This window comes from Mercenaria mercenaria, chromosome 3 (assembly GCF_021730395.1).
Source record: "Mercenaria mercenaria strain notata chromosome 3, MADL_Memer_1, whole genome shotgun sequence".
Taxonomy (NCBI): domain Eukaryota; kingdom Metazoa; phylum Mollusca; class Bivalvia; order Venerida; family Veneridae; genus Mercenaria; species Mercenaria mercenaria.
The window spans coordinates 77,754,547-77,774,920 of record NC_069363.1 but is presented as its reverse complement, the minus strand read 5'-3'; the positions used below and the strand labels follow the sequence as shown (position 1 = coordinate 77,774,920).

Below are 20,374 nucleotides of genomic sequence, written 5' to 3'. Positions count from 1 at the left end.
CCTATTCTTTCTCTTTTTGATTTTGACGTGCAAAACGTCTACGTTCCCGCAAGGGTTTTGACGTCAACGGCAGATCCGTTCTAACTCGAGCCAAAACGAAACATTTGAGTTTTTTTTTTTTATAATGCACGTGGTGCTACAATTCCTGTAATACGGAAGCCATAACTGTGTTTATTTTAATCTAGTGATATTTTTCATGGTATTTTATTTATTTCAATGTGTGGAATAACTACGCAACTCGAGCTAATGTTACCACAATTAGGCTTTTGAAGTCATTTTATTTTATTTTTATCTGGTACGCAAGCGACTTGGAAAAAATAGTTTCCCAACTTCCGGGTTTACAAATCAGGTAAATATTAATATTTCAATGTTTTGTTGATATATAGAAAGAAATGACAACACTACTAACCTAAATATTTGTATACATGATGATTTGTCCGTATTTGAGGGTAAGAGTACGACAAAATAGATTGATAGGACCGCAAAAGAACGAAAAAATTAACATTTGCATGATGATAAATCTTCCTGGTTAGATACAGCATGATCAGTAGGTATATACATCTAGGTTTCAGGTCTCTTGGTGCAGGGACATCCTCTATAGTCTCAATAGCTCAGTGGTAGAGTGTTCGCTTTGAGTGTGGGAGGACTGGGTTTCGATCCCCATTCGCATAATGCCAATAATGCTACCAAAGACTCGAAAAATCATACTTGTATCCCGGTACAACCCGTTTTCGGACAGCTAACGGTATATCGCTACGGTTTCGCTACGTGGAAAATGTTGAACAATTATAAATGCTGGAGTTTTGTTCAACAATCATTTATCCTAAAAAATACGCAAGTAAACAAACCTCATCCCACAGCATGTTTTAGATATCCTTTCCAACATGGCTGACCCACTTTTCCATTAACCGGAAGTTGTACAACCCATTTTCGGACACCTGCTTCAAAATATACTGCGCTCCAAAGTTTACGTCACAAAAAGTCAGAAACAGTTTAAACAAATCTCGAACATCAAATGTAACTGTTAGTAACAAGAAAACTACCCAAAACGTATTTACAAAGTATTTTCAGTGTTAGTTTATGGAGTTAGTTGGTGGGATCAGCACAAATGGGACACAGGAACATGTCTCCTATTCTGATTACCCTCACTGTTACATACAAAATGATAAGTGTACCCATCCCTTACATATTATCAGCATAAGGTCTATATGACCCCCTAGTGGGCACATGCTTGTGAAAAGAAACAGAGAAAAAAACTTTTCTACTACTATTTAAAATTTTATTAACCAATTGATTAAGAAAACCTCGTAAGGTACACTGGTCTATAAGTGGTAGCTTTTTGTGTGAAGTATACTTTTGCAAAATTTGATGGTTGGGGCGGAGCCTGTAAAATAACCTAATCTGTCCGACGACCAGAGCTTTCAACATGAAAACATTGGATTTATTTTTAAAACTCATATTTTGGACGTGAAATTTTGGGAATAGTGAAAAAAAATAAAAATGTAACAGTATGTAAGTTTTTATCATTTGCTTACCCTTTTAATTTCAATTTTTCTTCAAAACTACCAGCATGACATTTGTATGGTGTTTGTAAACAAAGCATGCGTGTGGGAAACCGGAAGAGGCGTGTTTTCCAGGAAAACTAAAACATTACCGGGGCCTGCCGAATACGGGTTGTGTCTGAAAATAGGTTGTCGCGGGATACTAGAAAAACCTAGAGCAAAGAAATCTATCAGGTAAAATTCATTCACTCATTGAGTTGTAACATCTTGGAACAATTTACTGACTGAGATAATAAGTGCAAAAACTGTTGACACTTTTAAAACAAGGCTTGACAAGTACTGGATTAATAAATGTAATATGTCAGATGTCTTTTATATATTGAGAGAAGTTTTGAATTTTGATGTTTTTGATGAGGTGCAAAAATACTAAATAAATATAAGCAGTATTTGTACCAAAAAAAAAGTATAAGCACACCAGCACGACCAGTTATCGACTGTATAAATAGGAAATCGACACAGACTTGAACCATCGATGCAAGAAAACAGAAATTGAATGGGGAAAATACGCCATACCAGGGTGTTGAAAATTCCCCTGTCAACAAGAGGTAACAAAAGGTAGCTTACTTGCTTGACACTTAGCATTTGAAGAGTTGTACCAGGAGGTAAAATAAGCACATGTAAGTATCTGTTACTGGATGCCTGTTTGTCGCACAAGAGCTTTGTAGCTCTTGTTTTATGCTGATTATATGCAATGTTAAATAAAGCTTACCTTTTACCTTTTAGACTGTTGTCTACCTTACCCTTGACTCTCCAACAGAACCTGAATAATTACAAAAAGACTCTGTGAAAATTTAGACTGACAAGAAGCAGCTTAACACTGGGATCAAAGAAGATCATGGCATTAATTTGCAACAAGTAAAGAACAACAAGAAAACCATCATGGCATCCAACTTCAATCCAAAACCACCTACTAAACCATCATCAGTGCCTTATTTCTATGGCCGTATAACCCGTGATGAGGCAGAAGAGATTTTAAAAGAGCAGGGCTTTGTTGAAGGAATGTTTCTCTTGAGAGAGAGTATTAATCCACTTGGAAACTATGCCGTAAGCTTGTGCCATGTCGGCAGGTAGGGACATCATAGAAACTAAAGGACTTTCTCATTTTTAGAAATTTCACCAAATGTTTAAGCAGGCAGTAAAAGTACCTACTGGGTTGCAACATGTTATTGATTTTTATTGTTTTATTTGCAAACAAAAATAAAATACTTGTAAAAGTATGTTTTAGCTTAAAGGGTGACTGTACTTAATATATAAATCAGGGTTGTAACAAGCTAGTCAAGAATACATGTTTACTTGTGCAGGCTCAACCTGCACATGGGGTCTTGAGGCATGCTTCCTCTGGATTTGTTTTTGTCTAGATAAAGTGAGCGCGGATGCGCAGGCTGGTCTGGATCCATGCTGGTCGCAAACCCACTATGTTGGTTTTCTCATGGCATGGCTCATTTATATATCAGTAGGTGTTTATAGCTAATTGAACTAACTTTTTGTGGTGACATGAGAACATGGATTTTAAACTTAAATGATGGAACAGATGAGAATTTTATAATGTTGGTTAGGACTTAGTTTCATGGATTGACACAACCATGAAGTCAACTTAAAAGTAAACCCTCAAAGACTATTACCTGTAATGATTCCACTTTACATAGTTATATCTTTGTAGATATTTGTGACCATAAAATTAGAGCGGAACAAATTCACACAATTTTTTTACATTGGATAATATAAGCAATAATTTGAGCAAAATGTCAGGAAAGAGGGACTTGCATTTAACATGGTCACACATATTAAGCAACATTTTAACCTTTAGCCTTCTGGTGGCAAGTGGTTTTGCCTTTGTGACAAGTGCTGATCAAGATCGGCCTGTACATCCTTGCAGGTTGATCATGGTCTGCATTGTTTGCTCTTCATTCAGTTAATTTGAACACCCCTATGGATAAGAAGTGGTACTGTCGAAACTGAATGTTGGACCAGTCCATTTTAAAAATTTAGACGGGTAAAACTTGATTAGAAGCATGATAAATGTGAACATGCTGCTGTTGTTTAAGTAATAGAAAAATAACATTGACATATTAATTATTGACTTTATGGTATTCTTTGTATATTTTAGGGTACACCACTACAGTATTGAAAAACAGACGGACGGTTCATACATGATACCGTCTGGCAAGAAGTTTCCGGGGCCAGTAGAGCTGATATATCACCATCGGAACCAGAAAGATGGTATAGTCACACTGCTTTCTGTCGGGTGTGATAGACATCCCTCCCAGGTCCCAGTGGCATTTAGGGGAATGACCTACAGTGACCTTGAACAGGAACTGATACGAAAAGCTAATTCTATTAAGGTAATTATTACATGAACCAGAAATGTCAATAATTGAGCCGCACCATGAGAAAACCAACATAGTGTATTTGTGACCAGCATGGATCCAGACCAGCCTGCACATCTCCGCAGTCTAGTCAGGATCCATGCTGTTCGCTTTCAAAGCCTATTGCAATTAGAGAAACCATTAGCCAACAGCATGGATCCTGACCAGACTGTGCGGATGTGCAGGCACTATGTTGGTTTTCTCATGGTGTGGCTCACTTGTTTTTATTCTCTGTTAAGTTACAATGGAACCGGAAACATCTATATTTTTTCATACTGAAGACTTACTTTCATATCGAGACGAGTCTGTCACATCATTTTAATGTGTGTCATTGTGTTAACTTTCTCATTTATGTCAGTTTAACTTAGGCTGTTGAAGTAAAATGCATAATATTTATATAATCAATATTAGTTTTCTCGTGGGGACAAGATTTGGTGGATTTCAAGCTTAAATGATGGAACAAACAAGAATAAACAAATACTGGTACATAATCATATGAATTATGCAAGCATATTACATAATAGGGAGTAAACAAAGAGCGGGCCCTGGGTGCACAGAGGGAGCATTTAGTCATTATGGTGGCTAAAGATTTACACCAGAAACAGCCATGGTATCATGGTAAAATTGGCAGAACAGAGTCAGAGAACAGGCTCAGTAACTCAGGACACAAAGATGGCAAATTTCTGTGAGTAGACTTTATGAGTTTTATTATAACTTGTTATAGTGTTTGCGTATAAATAGCTTTGGAGGAAGTGTGTCAGTTTTTACCAGTAGCGCTGTCTTTGGGTAAAGTAGCTATCATAAATTCTTATGCCTGAAATAATTCACATTTGAGCCGCGCCATGAGAAAACCAACATAGTGCATTTGCGACCAGCATGGATCCAGACCAGCCTGTGCATCCATGCAGTCTGGTCAGGATCCATGCTGTTCACTTTCAAAGACGATTGCAATTAGAGAAACTGTTAGCAAACAGCATGGATCCATGCTGGTCACAAACGCACTATGTTGGTTTTCTCATGATGCGGCTCGTTTGGTTTTCTTTCACCATTGGAAAGCTGGATAGTTGTCATGTGACCATAATTGTGTCAGTGTAACTTAACCTTTACCCTGCTGAATTTCTAAAGTGGATTGGTCCATCTTTCAATATGAGCACTACCACTTATCATTTAAAGGGGTGTTCACCTAGAATTTACTGACTGAATAGCAAACCGTTCAGACCATGATCCTTGCATGCAGATCTTGGTCTGCAGTGGTCGCAAAGGCGAAATCACTTGCCGCCAGCAGGCTAAAGGTTAAACACAACAACCCCTACCCCTACAACACTCACCAAAAAAGATAACAGAAAGGTCCAAGAGTACAAATGAAAAAGTAACAACTTCAGTATATAGACAAGAGCATTAAAATCATTCGTCCTCCATCTCAGATTCTGACATGATGTGAAGTTTATAGGTAAGGCCATGTTACATATACACCTAACTGAAACCGAGTCTGAACCAAAATTTTAATGTCGTACTTTATGCAATATATTTCAGTGTTCGACTGAGAGATGATAAGAAAACATTTGCCATTGGTATCAGCTACCAAAAGGACACAAGACATTACTTAATTGATAAAGATGAAAATAACAAATTCGGAATTCAGGATGGACCAAAATTTGATTGCATAATGATGGTAAGTCAGATTTATGACACAGCTATTCTAAAATAGCAAAAAAAGAGAATAGTCAAGTTGCATTTTTTCAAACATTTAAGATATAGGTATTAACCTTTACCCTGCTGAATTTCTAACATGGACTGGCCCATTATTCAATTTGGGCAAACCACTAATTATTTAAAGGGATGTTCACTGAAAATTTACTGACTGAATAGAGAACAGTGCAGACCACAGATATGCAGGCTGATCTTGGTCTGCACTGGTCGCAAAGGCAAAATCACTTGCCACCAGCACCCTAAATGTTAAAAGTATAGATTTTTGTTCTTTATTTTGATAAGTAGTTGAGGTTTCAAAATTCAGAACAAAGTTTTCACGCCATCTGTTGGTATATTTTCAAACTGTATTTATTGAACATAAATCTTAATTCAAACATGTAATTTACATGTAGGGAGAAATTTCATGTTTTTTTTAGCTCACCTGAGCCAAAGGCTCATGGTGAGCTTTTGTGACCGCTCAATGTCCGTAGTCCGTCATGCGTAGTGGGTCGTGTGTCCGTCAACAATTCCTAAAAAAATCTTCTTCTTGCAGAATTACACCAAACTTCACAGGAATGATCCTTGGGTGGTCCCCTTTCAAATTTGTTCAAAGAATTGAATTCCAAGCAGAACTCTGGTTGCCATGGCAACCAAAAGGAAAAACTTAAAAAATCTTCTTGTCCAAAACCACAGGGCCTAGGGCTTTGATACTTGGTATGTAGCATCATATAGTAGTTCTCTACCAAGATTGTTCAAATTATTCCCCTAGGGTCAAATATGGCCCTGCCCCGGGGGTCACATAGTTTATATAGACTTATATAGGAAAAAACTTTAAAAATCTTCTTGTCTGAAACCACAAGACTAAGGCCTTTGATATTTGGTATGTAGCATTGCCTTATTGTCCTCTACTAAGATTGTTCAAATTATGCCCCTAGGATGAAAAGAGGCCCTGCCCGGGGGTACCAAATTTTACATAGACTTATAGGAAAAACTTTAAAAATCTTTTTTCCTGAAACTGGAAAGCCTAGGCTTTTGATATTTGGTATGTAGCATTGCCAAGTGGTCCTTTAGCAAGATCATTTAAAATTGTGCTCCTGAGGTAAAAAGAGGCCCCACCCAGGGGGTCCTAAGTTTTACATAGACTTATATAGGAAAAAAACTTTAAAAGCCTTCTTGCCTGAAACTGCAAGATCAAGGCTTTTGATATTTGGTTTGTTGCATTGCCTCTACCATAATTGTTCACATTATGCCCCTGGGGTGAAAAGAGGCCCTGTCCCGGGGGTACCAAGTTATACATAGACTTACATAGGGAATTTTTTAAAAAATCTTCTTGTCTGAAAGTTCAAGACTTAAGCCTTTGATATTTGGTATGTAGTGTTGCTTAGTGGTTCTCTAACAAGATTGTTCAAATTATGCCCCTGGGATGAAAAGAGGCCCCGCCCCGGGGGTCACTTGTATATGAGTTATATAGGAAAATATACTTCAAAAATTATCTGATCATATTTTCTAGACTGTTTAATTAGAATTACCTGATGACCCCAAGTAACTAGGGGTGACGGTCACTTGACCGTGACCTTGACCTAATGACCTATGTTTTTGTTTTTTAATATACATCCTTGAAATTTGGATGACATATGCAGTTTTGCACACCGATCTTAACAGCAGAGAAATTTGGACCATGTCAGTAACTTTCGATAAAGATTTCAATACTCATCTTAATGTTCTTATTGTGACCTACTGACCTACTTTCTTGTTTTTGAAGCTACAGCAAAATAATTTGGACCCCATGTATAATGTTTGATACAGATTTTAATACTCGTCTTGAATAGTCTTTATCATGACCTACTGACCTACTTTCTTGTTTTTGAAGCTACAGCAAAATGATTTGGACCACATGTATAATGTTTGATACAGATTTCAATACTCGTCTTGAATAGTCTTTATCATGACCTACTGACCTACTTTCTTGTTTTTGAAGTTACAGCATAGAAATTTGGACCACATGACATTGTAGAACTTTTGATACAGATTTCAATATTCATCTTAAATATTATTAACCCTGACCTACTGACCTACTTTCTTGTTTTTGAAGCTACAGGAAAGAGATTTGGACCACCTGTAAATTTTTTTTAACAGATTTCAGTACTTACCTTGAAGAATCTTTACCATGACCTTCTCTCCTAGTTTTTGTTTTTGTTTTTGAAGCTTTAGCAAATAAGTTGTTCAAGCAAGCAGTTAAACTCAGGTGAGCGATATAGGGCCATCATGGCCCTCTTGTTTTCATGGAGCTATGAATTTATGGAGTACAACTGGTATGATTTGGTTAAAATAACATGATTTGTTTGTTTTACATGTAAAGTTGAAATAACTTTCACTTGTGACAACCAGATTTTAGTTGGGTAACTCTGGAAAATATTATATCTGATGTTCACTTTGTGAAAGAGATTTCAGTCTTATACTGAAACAAAGAAACAAAAACAAATATTCTCCGTTTAATGACATTTACATACATATATAATAAAACTTTCTACAGCTAATATCTTACCATTGCTATTCAACTTCTTGCAAATAAACTAATGAATGAAAATTATATTTTGAAATATTTAATTAAATTTAATTTGTATTTCAGCTTGTAGACCATTACCACAACAAGCAGGATGGGTTGTTACGTAAACTAACAGAACCGTGTCCAAGCCCTGGATATAATGCAGAACAGCTTAAGAGTATGCAAACTTGTAATATGTTTAGCTATTTGTATCAAAAATGTGCCTCACTGTCAGCAGAGTTGCTATAAGTTGCGGTTAGGCACGGGTTGAACCCTCTGGCCAAATTGTTTAGGTTTCTGACTTTGAATCACTTGCAGTTGCCCTGTTGTGGGTAAAGGGAAGTGGTGGCTGAATGGTTAAGGTGTTATCTACTCAGCCCAGTGGTCTTGGTTTGAGCCCAACTGGTTTGTCCGAGATGCAGGATTATAAAGTGATTCAAGTAAGTTTTGTGATTTTATCATGATCAAGCTAAAATGAATTGAGCCGCACCATGAGAAAACCAACATAGTGCATTTGCGACCAGCATGGATCCAGAACAGCCTGCGTGTCTGCGCAGTCTGTTCAGGATCCATGCTGGTTGCTTTCAAAGCCTATTTCAATTAGAGAAACTGTTAGTGAACAGCATGGATCCAGGCCAGACTGTATGGATGTGCAGGCTGGTCTGGATTCATGCTGGTCGTAAATGCACTATGTTGGTTTTCTCATGCTGTGGCTCAATTAATATGAACTAAGCCTGCAAAGTGATGTAGAAATTATTTCATGTGGCAAAGCCATGAATCTACCTGTGTCTGAAGTAATGCCTGGATGGGCACCTCGGTCTTTCTTCATGATTTGAAGCTGGACAGATGCCATATTGACATAGATGTTGGTGTAACGTGAAACCAACCAAGACAGATATTGGGTAAGGAAGCCATGTAACTAACCGAGGCTTACTGAATATTGGTGATTTTACTGGATCTGCCCATGTGCCTGCCTTAGTCGGATATACTTGGTATAATGGTATTCCTCTGGCATTAAGCTACCAGTTCAACCTATTTCTTTAGCTGTAGGTATGGTGGTACTTCCATAAGCAACAGAGCCTGCCCGCTTAACTCAGTAGGGAGAGCGTTGGTCTACGGATTGCGGGGTCGTGAGTTTGATTCCCGAGCGGGACGTTTGTTCTCTGTGACGATTTGATGAAAGACATTGTGTCTGAAATCATTCGTCCTCCACCTCTGATTCATGTGGGGAGTTGGGAGTTACTTGCGGAGAACAAGTTTGTACTGGTACAGAATCCAGGAACACTGGTTAGGTTAACTGCCCGTCGTGACATAACTGGAATACTGTTGGAAAACGGCGTTAAACCCAAAACAAAACAAAAAATAAGCAACAGATACAAAAAACACTTGAAGAAGTATAGAAAACTATTCTTTGCTTGCAAAATGGATATTAAACAATAGGAACAGTGACATTTTATGCTGTATGAGTCTGCATTTTCTGCATTTGCTCGAGCCATATACTTTGTTGTTTATCATTTTGCAGAATACATGGATTGCAATGTAGGGAACTTAGATTATTATTTAATGAAGAATACAAGGGGTCGACGACCAAGTGCACCAATGCCACCTACACCTGTAAGTTCAGTGTTAAACTTTATTAAACGCCACTTTTACTACTCATGATCTGAGCAAAATTATTTTGCCATAGATATATACACTAGAATCTGCCTTAGAAGCCACCTGTATATTAAACAGCCATTTGCCTTAAGCAGCCAATCAGGTAACCTTTACCCTGCTAAATTTCTATAATGGACTGTTCCATCATTGTCAAAGTTGTAAGGGGGGTATACTGGTTTCAGGTTGTCTGTCTGTCCATCCGTCTGTCCGTCCATCTGTCTGTAGACACAATTTTGTGTGCACTATCTCTCCTCATCCCCTTGACACAATTTAATGAAACTTCACACTAGTGATCAGTAACAACAGTAGTTGTGCATGGGGCATGTTAGGTTCTTTCAGAAAAAAAAAATTGCAGAGTTACGGGACTTTGTTTTTTGTTACTATACTATATACATAGATACAATCTTGTGCGTACCATCTTTCCTCATCCCCTTGACACAATTTAATGAAACTTCACACAAGTGATCAGTAACAACAGTAGTTGTGCATGGGGTATGTTAGGGTCTTTCAACAACAAAAATTGCAGAGTTATAGGACTTTGTTTCTTGTTAACATACTATGTACATACAGTCTGCATATGCAATCTTGTGTGCACCTAATCTTCCGAACCATTGCACACAATTTAATGAAACTTCACGCAAGTGATCAGTACCAACCCTAGTTGTGCATGGTGCATGTTACGTTCTTTTAGATAAATATTCTGCACAGTTATGGGACTTTGTTTTTTGTTACTATACTGTATACATACAGTCTATATACATACAGTCCACATAATTATGCAATCTTGTGTGCGTCAAATTGCAATGTACTGTGTCAGTGCATACGGGGGGGTACATTAATCACCTTTAGTGATAGCTCTAGTTCAATTTGGGCAGTACCATTTATCATTTGAAGGGGTGTTTACGGATAATTTACTGACTGAATAGCAAACAGTGCAGACCATGATCAGACGTGGAATGATTTTTAGAATTTGATTTTTCTCTCCAAGTTGCCAAAACAAGATGTTATTGTAGCATAAGGGTGAATTTAATAGACATTGCATAAGGACTGATATCAATAAACCGCCTCGATAGCCTAGTGGTAGAGCATCCACTTCGAGTGCGGGAGGTCGTGGGTTTGATCCTCGGCCGCGTCATACCAAAGACGTGAAAAATGGTACCAGTAGCTCCCTTGCTTGGCGCTCAGCATTAAAAGTGAATACTGGCCTCTTGACTCAAACCGGGGATTCCATCAGGAATGAGGTGTCGAGAGTGATAAATATAAGTTGTAGAACTTCATTCACAATCGAACTAAAATAAATTATATATAAACTAATAAAAGAACTATTATATTCAATTTCTCAAAATTTGCATTGACAAGAATATATTTTGCCAGAATTTATTAGAAATGCAAGTTTATAAAATTATTATTACCTCCCTTTGCCTATCAAGACAGATTGAAATTAGATGAATTTTGAAGCAACACACTTTTTTAAAACTTGCCTTTTCTTTAAGATAGTTGAAATATCTAAAAATTTATCAACTAGACTTTACATTGAAATCAAGAGCAAAAGTCAACTTTTGAAATATTCTTATATCAAGGGAGGTAACTACAAAATTTCATGAACATTTACAAAACATACATTTCATTTCTGAGAGTAATCTAACACTAGGTAATGGTATAATATAATGAAACTGAAGAGTATCATAAAATTTTGCTCAAGTGTGATAAATCACCTTTAATATATATATTCCCTGTACTTCCTGATTTCGGCTTAAATTCATGTGACACGGAGTTTTGGCTCCCAGATATTGGGGCCTCCATGACCAAGTGGTAAAAATTGCTGACGTCAAATCACAGACCTGTCCCTGTTTGGGTTCAAGCACTGCTTATGTCTTCATGTGTGGAAGCCATCCAGCTCGCTTGCAGAAGATTTAATAGTTCTACCAATACCGGTACCTGAAATAGCACTTATAAAGCACTTTGATCTTCTTTCACAATTAAAAGCTAGAAAGTTGCTATGACATTTTAACCTGAATTTTGTCAGTATGACTGTAAACCCAACAAAACAAGCTTTGCCACATTTAAGCTTATTTTTTCAAACTTATTGCATGTTTTCTAATTAACCCTTAGCCTGCTGGCGGCAGATGATTCTGCCTTTGCGACCAGTGCAGACCAAGATCAGCCTGCACATCCGTGCAGTCTGATCATGGTCTGCACTGTCCGCTATTCAGTCAGTAAATTTTCAGTGAAAACCCCTTTGAGTAATAAGTGGTACTGTCCAAATTGAAAGATGGACCAGTCCATTATAGAAATATAGCAGGTTAAGGGTTAATCCCATGTTTTCAAAATGGGGGATAATTAATTATCCTTAGAGTTAAACATTTTCTGGAGCATAGTATGAATGTGATAAAGCCATATGGTCGGATGGTCTAGTGATAAAATACTGTCAATCCAGAGGTGGGGGGTTCAAACCCCAGTCCATGCACTAGAAATTTCTGAGATGCTCTTGAGTGTCTCTCACCTAAGGCCAGTACTGGATCTTTCCAGGAAAGACCACTTCACAATCCATGTATCGGTGCTACACACTGGGCATGTTAAAAAACCAGGTTAAGTTAGCCAGACATGCCTGTACAGTAACATGTATCTAAAGAATCTCTCTCTCTCTCTGTTCTCGGTGCTTTCTCTCCCTCTGTCCGTCTGCTCAGATCACTTTGTGTCTGTACTGGTAGAGGATGAATCTAGCTCCCAGAATGGCTGCCTTTGTATGAAAAGTGTGTTTGAACATGTTTGTCTTGAAAAGCACCCTCTCTAATTTTGGTATGATATAGGACTGGGACGATTACTTGGTTAATCAGATCTGATTCGTTTACTAGGTGAAATGGTTTCAATTTTGAAAAACCACTAATCGCTCTTAAACAATAAACATCACGATTCATACTTTATATATTTCTTTGACCAGCACAGTATATTTCAGCTAAAACACATCAATCAACATAATCAACAGTGTCGGATTCGCCTGTCGTGATATATTTAAAATGAAATAAACCGAAATATGACTTATTAATTTTCAAACTGCTTGCAAACAATAAAGTCCGTAAGTTCCTAATGAAGTCAGCTGCTGGAAGTACCTTGATATGGTCATCAGGAAGGCAAAGAGCATTTTCAATATGGCGGCCAATTAACCGGTTCGATTCGATTTCATACAAATGATTAACAAATGATTAACCGGTTTCAAAATTTTGAAATCGTCCTGGCCCTAGTATGATACTATACAGTTATTGCCTTTTGGTGAGGTGGATATGTGGATTTATCGATCTATAAAAGTTTAAATTTTGAAAGGTAAAAGAATGTTCTTCATGAATATTTTGTTAAATCTCAGTTTTGATTTTTTGTCTCTAATATGGTACTATACAGTTATTGCCTTTTGGTGAGGTGGATATGTAGATTTATCGATCTACTAAAGTTTAAATTTTGAAAGGTAAAAGAATGTTCTTCATGAATATTTTGTTATCTCAGTTTTGATTTTTTGTCTCTAATACAGGTTTTCTCATGGAACGACCCATATATAATATCTTTATATTTACTGTTAATTCCAGGGTCAGGAAACACCTCCGCCATTGCCATCTGTTGCAAAACGACCAAGTTTGAAAGACAGGCTGGCGAATAAAGTCGGAATTAAGAAAAGGGAACTGCCTCCAACACCAGACGATGCACAAAATCGCTTACTGGATGCAGGGGACTGGGAAGGGTCACAAGGAAGTATGTATATAGGACATAATTATAGGAGAATTATGAGAAAGGAAGATTTGACACACATCCTTTAAAACTTTAAACATAGTCATTACATTTTGTGTAATTTTAAAATGTTTGAGGGCATTTTTTGTGGGACAGGGGGAGGGGATTTCAGTTTGCTCCACTCTCACATTTCATTGTATATGAAGTAGGGATATCATTATGAGGCCTGGTGGGTAGGAAAGCTGAGAACTTGAAAATTACAAAATAAAAGTGAACAGCAGAGAGACCAAATGAGCTGCACCATAAGAAAACCAACATAATGCATTTGCAACCAGCATGGATCCAGACCAGCCTGGCATCCGCGCAGTCTGGTCAGGATCCATGCTGTTCGCTTTTAAAGCCTATTGCAATTAGAGGAACTGTTAGTGAACAGCATGGATCCTGACCAGACTGCTCAGATGCGCAGGATGGTCTGGATCCATGCTGGTCGCAAATGCAATATGTTGGTTTTCTCATGGTGCGGGTCAAATATTCATCTCAAATATATTCCAAAGAGCCCAATTTAGGGAATATCTGCAGAAACATTTTCATAGAGCATACCCTGGACCTCTGGCAAGTGCATCGACTCAAAATCCTGGATCTGTCGCTGATGATACAAGTCAGAATCCAATAATAGATCATGAAAATAAACTGTTACTGGTTTAGAAATAGGGACAAGTAATTTAGAATAGGTAGAGTTGCCTGTCCTGATCTTGTCTCTCCCTGTAATTTGATTGTAAGCGATTTTCCTGATATTATAGACTTGCAATTTTTCACTATAAATGTTTTTTTGGCTTTGTGCAAAACAATAAATTTACAGTACTTCCGTCATGCTGTTTGCCATCCCAATTAACGCAGTAAGTTGGTAGAATGAGACACTATCAGTCAAGGGGTGGCAGGTTCCAATCCTGGATGAGGCGTATGTTGTTAGTAATGATTGGCTGAAAATAATGAAACTAAGGTAATTTGCTCCCATCTGTGATGATTCATGTGGGGAAGTTGTCAGTTACATGCAGAGAACATGTCAGTATTGATAAGAAACCTGGGAACACAGTGGTACATTTCACTGAAAACAAGTTGGCACCAGATATGGCAGGAATATTGCTAAATATTTTGAGTGCAAAATGGTTTTGAAAGGCATTGTAAAAAGGAAGAAGGTGTTATATTGTAAAATTATTTAATTTCGTGGGCACAAAATTTCATGGGTTTGGTCATAACGACAGTTTCGTGGGGATATGAATTCGTGGATTTCAACTTTTGAACATAAAATTAATGGGAAGTTTACTTGTTCATTCAGATTAAATATCATGGATTGACTCGACCACGAAATGCTCGATAATTAGTCTCACACGAATATTAATGATTTCACAGTATTTGTGTGCTTTGTTAGAGGATAATGTTTCATGGCTTGTTTTCATTTCAGATAGTCACATTGGGTTTGACAGCCGGCGAGTTACGTTGCAGCGTCTTGGTATGGATGCAGACAGACTAGAAGATATTTATGGCAGTGTGCCAAGAACATTAGCGCATTTTGATCTCAAACCGGATCAAGTAGATCTTCAAGAGACACTTGGTGAGTAAGCTGTTAATCTGTAGTGAAAAATAGTACGAGAAACTTGATTATTAAGCTGTTAATCTGTAGTGAAAAATAGTACCAGAAACTTGATTATTAAGCTGTTAATCTGTAGTGAAAAATAGTACCAGAAACTTGATTATTAAGCTGTTAATCTGTAGTGAAAAATAGTACCAGAAATTTGATTATTAAGCTGTTAATCTGTAGTGAAAATAGTACGAGAAACTTGATTATTAAGCTGTTAATCTGTAGTGAAAAATAGTACGAGAAACTTGATTATTAAACTGTTAATCTGTAGTGAAAAATAGTACGAGAAACTTGATTATTAAGCTGTTAATCTGTAGTCCAAAATGGCTTTGGAAACTTAGTAAGCTGTTGGTCTGTAGTGAAAATAGTACTGGATATTTGACATTTGTTTACTATATGTTACAGGTTCCGGTCAGTTTGGGTCAGTATGTAAGGGTATGTGTACTTTACGAAGTAGTCAGAAGATTCCTGTAGCCGTCAAAACACTCAAACAGGAAGATTGCCCTTCTTCACAGGAAGTAGGTTTAAATATATACCCATTTACAAAAAAATTGAGGTTCTGGTTTATTGTTTTACAAATGCAGGAGACAAAAATTCCATTGTCCGCCCATACTGAAGAGCAGAAATAGCCTGAGGATGGGTAACAATTGTAAGTCACTAGTCCTGCAGGATAAGCTGTCTCTGAAACAAAAAGTTGTCCCCTAAAATGAATAGTTCTGTGCACTTTCTCACATTGTATGCATACACTGGATGGGCACTTTCTCACCTTGTATGCATACACTGGATGTGCACTTCCTCACATTGTATGCATACACTGGATGTGCACTTTCTCACCTTGTATGCATACACTGGGCAGATACTTTATGTGATAAAAATCAAAACTTACAGCTCAACTTTCTTTTGATTCTAACCTAAAATTTATTCAGCCAGGAGGCGGAAGACCGCTTGGGCCCACACGGGTATTATTTTAAGCATTCGGCATTTGGGTAGAACCATTGACATAAACTTGATAGCTTGCCGGGTAGCTTATTAACATAAAAGAAATCAAACATTGGTTAGGCAGAAACCCACTGTGATTGGGAGACAAGTAATTTGATGCCAGCAGTCTAGACTGCTCAGTCATAGAGATGAAAGTTGATGTAACATGAATAACAATAAGTTCTACAGGGTCATTTAGTTAATAAATGTAGTATTTGGAAAAAGTGGAAAAAGTTGTTATTTATACATAGCCTCCAGATACAGATGGTTTGTTTATAATGTCGAAAATATTTTGATGTAGACAGATGGGAAAGAGATGCGAGAGAACTGTTAGGGCAAAGCCATTGGACTCGGAGTTAATATGCTAGGTCACTAAATGCTATGTACGTGAAAATGGTATGATGAAATTAATAAAAGACTGTTGCTATGTTAAATAAAACTGGTAAAAAGGTTATGATTTGTTGTATTAAATAGCCGCACTATGTTACACTATATTGGCATTATTTCAACTTTTTTTTTAGTGACAGGACTTTTGAATAGTTGAGCATTGTTGTGCTCTGTCAGCTCTAGTTTTCTGTCAATTTATAAAAAGCTAGAATTTGAATATACCCAAGTGGCTGTCTGTTGTTAAAGCCATGCACTTAACAACATACTTGTATAATTATTTTTGCAGTAAGCAAATGAATTTGAATAAAGTTTTTCTGCATAAACTTTCCTAAATCCTCCATGACAAATGGCTATTATATTAAGTGTTTGTAATGCAAATATTGTTCAAACCTCATATATGAGCCGTGCCATGAGAAAACCAACATAGTGGGTTTGCAACCAGCATGGATCCAGACCAGCCTGAGCATCCACGCAGTCTGGTCAGGATCCATGCTGTTCGCTAACGGTTTCTCTAATTACAATAGGCTTTGAAAGCGACCAGCATGGATCCTGACCAGACTGCGCGGATGCGCAGGCTGGTTTGGATCCATGTTGGTCGCAAACCAACTATGTTGGTTTTCTCATGGAACGGCTCATATGTTCAAAACATGTGATTACTATTTCTTTTAGTTTTTGTTTGCAATGAGTATTTTTATGCTGTAAGTATTTTTTTCATAATGTTCGCTGTAATTGTTTACGATTTTCACCTGTGTTTTTACCAATTATGTGATATTATAAAATAATATTTTTACAGCCTGAGTTGTTACGAGAAGCCAAAGTTATGATGCCTCTCAGTCACAAACATATTGTGAGAATGATAGGTATGTAACCTTGTTTATGCATAATCACCCTCGTTAACCAGATAATACAAAATGATGTGATAACTCCAACATGCTATAAAATGGCCGATCATCGATTTTGAAAATTTCACGTTTTTCGGTAAGTTGCTGTGGCTTGATAAGAGATTTTAACCCCCCAGATGTTGCAAAAAGAAAGAATGGCGATTTGTTTCCATGGAACTCAAACTATTTTACTGTATTTTTGTGAATACAATATACAATATGTTAAATAGTTTACAAAAACCATGTAAGTTTAGTTTGAAAAATCATAAAAAAATATTTAGAATTGTTTTTCATGCTTGTAATTCACTGTATATACGACTCTACCATTTCACTATCTGACATAGTTTACAATAAGTTGTTTACTTTTGCTGTTTTAATGTCAAAACCATTTATATTGATCTGTGTATGAAAAATGGATAATAGCCAAAAATGACCATGGATAATGCCACTTTGAAAGTGGATAATAGCCAAAATTGATTTTTTTCATTGACATCCTATTACAGATTGACTAGTTTTGTGTGTGTGGACATGTTTTGATAAATTACTTTGTAACAACATGATGAAATGAGCCTGTTAACATTTTTATGCTTGTAACAGGCACAGTGTACAACTTGCACCTTCCTGGTATCAAGTACACATCTGCATAAGTATTATTTCCCCCCGCTGTCCCTTTTTACCCCACGGTCTCCATATTCCATATAAAATACATACATGTATTTGATTGTCAACTACCTTTTATAATCACTAATAGCACAAACCCTGTTCACATTCTGAATACCTAGGTGTACATATTGGTACACCAAGATCTCTCTTACACGCACACGCACACACATTCCACGTCACATGTTGTAATTGGAAATCCTGGATGACCAGTTCACTGTGACACAGTCATAAATTGTTTGCGTAAACGCGGGATTCATTTCCGTCGTCCAGCTCGATGCCAGGCTCTTGTCATCGTCAAGAAAAGCAACGCTGGGCTCTAAATAAGCGATGATGTCAGTGGTGAACTGTTGTATTTAGCGACGAATCAAGATTTAATCTCCATCACGCTGACGGATAGGTCAGAATATACAGATGCCGCAACGAACGTTTCGCAAATAACTGTGTGCGTGAGGTTTATCTGTACAATGGTGGCAGAGTCATAGTATGGGCAACAATAAATTCCACCTTCAAGTCCACCCTTGTATAGGCTGTCATACAGAGCAATGGTGGCTATACGCGTTGTTGACTGCACTGACGTTGAAGCATGGAAAGAAATATGATCTCAGACGATATTCATTTTTTGATGATAAATTTCTTTTCTGTTATGTTTACTTTGATTACACATATAAATTTGTATGGCTAAACATCAGTAGGTTATAAATATTGACTATTACAATACTTGTTGCGTTTCTTTGTTGTGTCAGTTTACAATGTTGACTATTATCCATATAACATTTTGGACTTTATCTTCGAAATTTCTGTGAATACTTTGGTCAGTATCCATCGACTAATACATATGCTTATATATTTGTAAATCTGGTTTATTTGATCTAAGATAAAAACTTCCTAACATGTTCATATCATTGTTTATATAATAACTGAAAATTACAAAATAACATTCATTACCAAAAGTCCATTAAATGAGGTTGACAACGGTTTGAATCGCCAAACTCGTTCTCAAAAGCAAAATGTAAACATTGTTAAAGGGTTTCCAAAGTGAATAATATGTCCCATATGCAAATTGTTTAGTGCAAATGGTACAGCTTGTAAACTATTTTGAATCAGTTATAACACTTTAAACGATCAGATTGAGTAATTAGAAAATATTGAAATAAACAATGTCCTTACCAAGTTTGACAGTTCATCCAGTTTGTAGTATTTTGGAAGTACCATATCATTTCATATTATCCGGGTAACAAGGGTGATAATGGTGGGTACATAATTATGTCTATACTACATAAGATAGACCTGGTATTTATCCATGTTTGTACTTGATGTAAGTTACAATACCCTGTTTATATTTAGATACTATTAGGTACATTATCCTGTTTATACTTAATGGTAAGTACATTACCCTGTTTATACTTAATGATAGGGACAATACCCTGTTTCTACTTAATGATAAGTACATTACCCTGTTTATACTTAATGATAGGGACAATACCCTGTTTCTACTTAATGATAGGGACAATACCCTGTTTATACTTAATGATAGGGACAATACCCTGTTTATACTTAATGATAAGTATATTACCCTGTTTATACTTAATGATAGGGACAATACCCTGTTTCTACTTAATGATAAGTACATTACCCTGTTTCTACTTAATGATAAGTACATTACCCTGTTTATACTTAATGATAGGGACAATACCCTGTTTATACTTAATGATAGGGACAATACCCTGTTTATACTTGATGATAGGGACAATACCCTGTTTATACTTAATGATAGGGACAATACCCTGTTTATACTTAATGATAGGGACAATACCCTGTTTATACTTAATGATAAGTACATTACCCTGTTTATACTTAATGATAGGGACAATACCCTGTTTATACTTAATGATAGGGACAATACCCTGTTTATACTTAATGATAGGTACATTACCCAGTTTATACTGAATGATAGGTACATTACCCAGTTTATACTGAATGACAGGTACATTATCCTGTTTATACTAAGGATAGGGAAGTAGTCTTGTTTATTCTTAATATTAGATATGGTACCATGTTTATACTTATTGAGAGGCACGTTACTATGTTTAAACTTAATTTGTTTATAAAGAGATGTTCGTTACCATGTATATGCTTATGCCAATTTTGCATGTTTGATATACCCAAAGTCATAGTTTGAAGCAAATGTATCAGCTTATCATGTGCCAGATTTGGCTCCCTTTTCATCACTTTCCTCTGTTTGCAATGACAGTCAACACCAATCTGTTATGTCTTACACTTTTAAATATTTT

General features: G+C 36.7%; 1 protein-coding gene across 1 annotated transcript in view; it reads left to right on the top strand.

Annotated features, from left to right (window-relative positions):
• Positions 1–284: 284 nt before the first annotated feature.
• The window catches only part of LOC123524326 (tyrosine-protein kinase SYK-like), a 35,157-nt gene continuing 15,067 nt past the window's right edge, over positions 285–20,374 (top strand). The window contains exons 1-11 of the mRNA XM_045302425.2: positions 285–349; positions 2,286–2,629; positions 3,670–3,904; positions 4,453–4,613; positions 5,462–5,600; positions 8,247–8,340; positions 9,685–9,776; positions 13,397–13,559; positions 14,998–15,147; positions 15,580–15,692; positions 17,333–17,399. Of these exons, the coding sequence (XP_045158360.2) occupies positions 2,442–2,629; positions 3,670–3,904; positions 4,453–4,613; positions 5,462–5,600; positions 8,247–8,340; positions 9,685–9,776; positions 13,397–13,559; positions 14,998–15,147; positions 15,580–15,692; positions 17,333–17,399 (1,402 nt within the window). The 5' untranslated portion in view covers positions 285–349; positions 2,286–2,441. The remainder of the gene's footprint in view (positions 350–2,285; positions 2,630–3,669; positions 3,905–4,452; positions 4,614–5,461; positions 5,601–8,246; positions 8,341–9,684; positions 9,777–13,396; positions 13,560–14,997; positions 15,148–15,579; positions 15,693–17,332; positions 17,400–20,374) is intronic.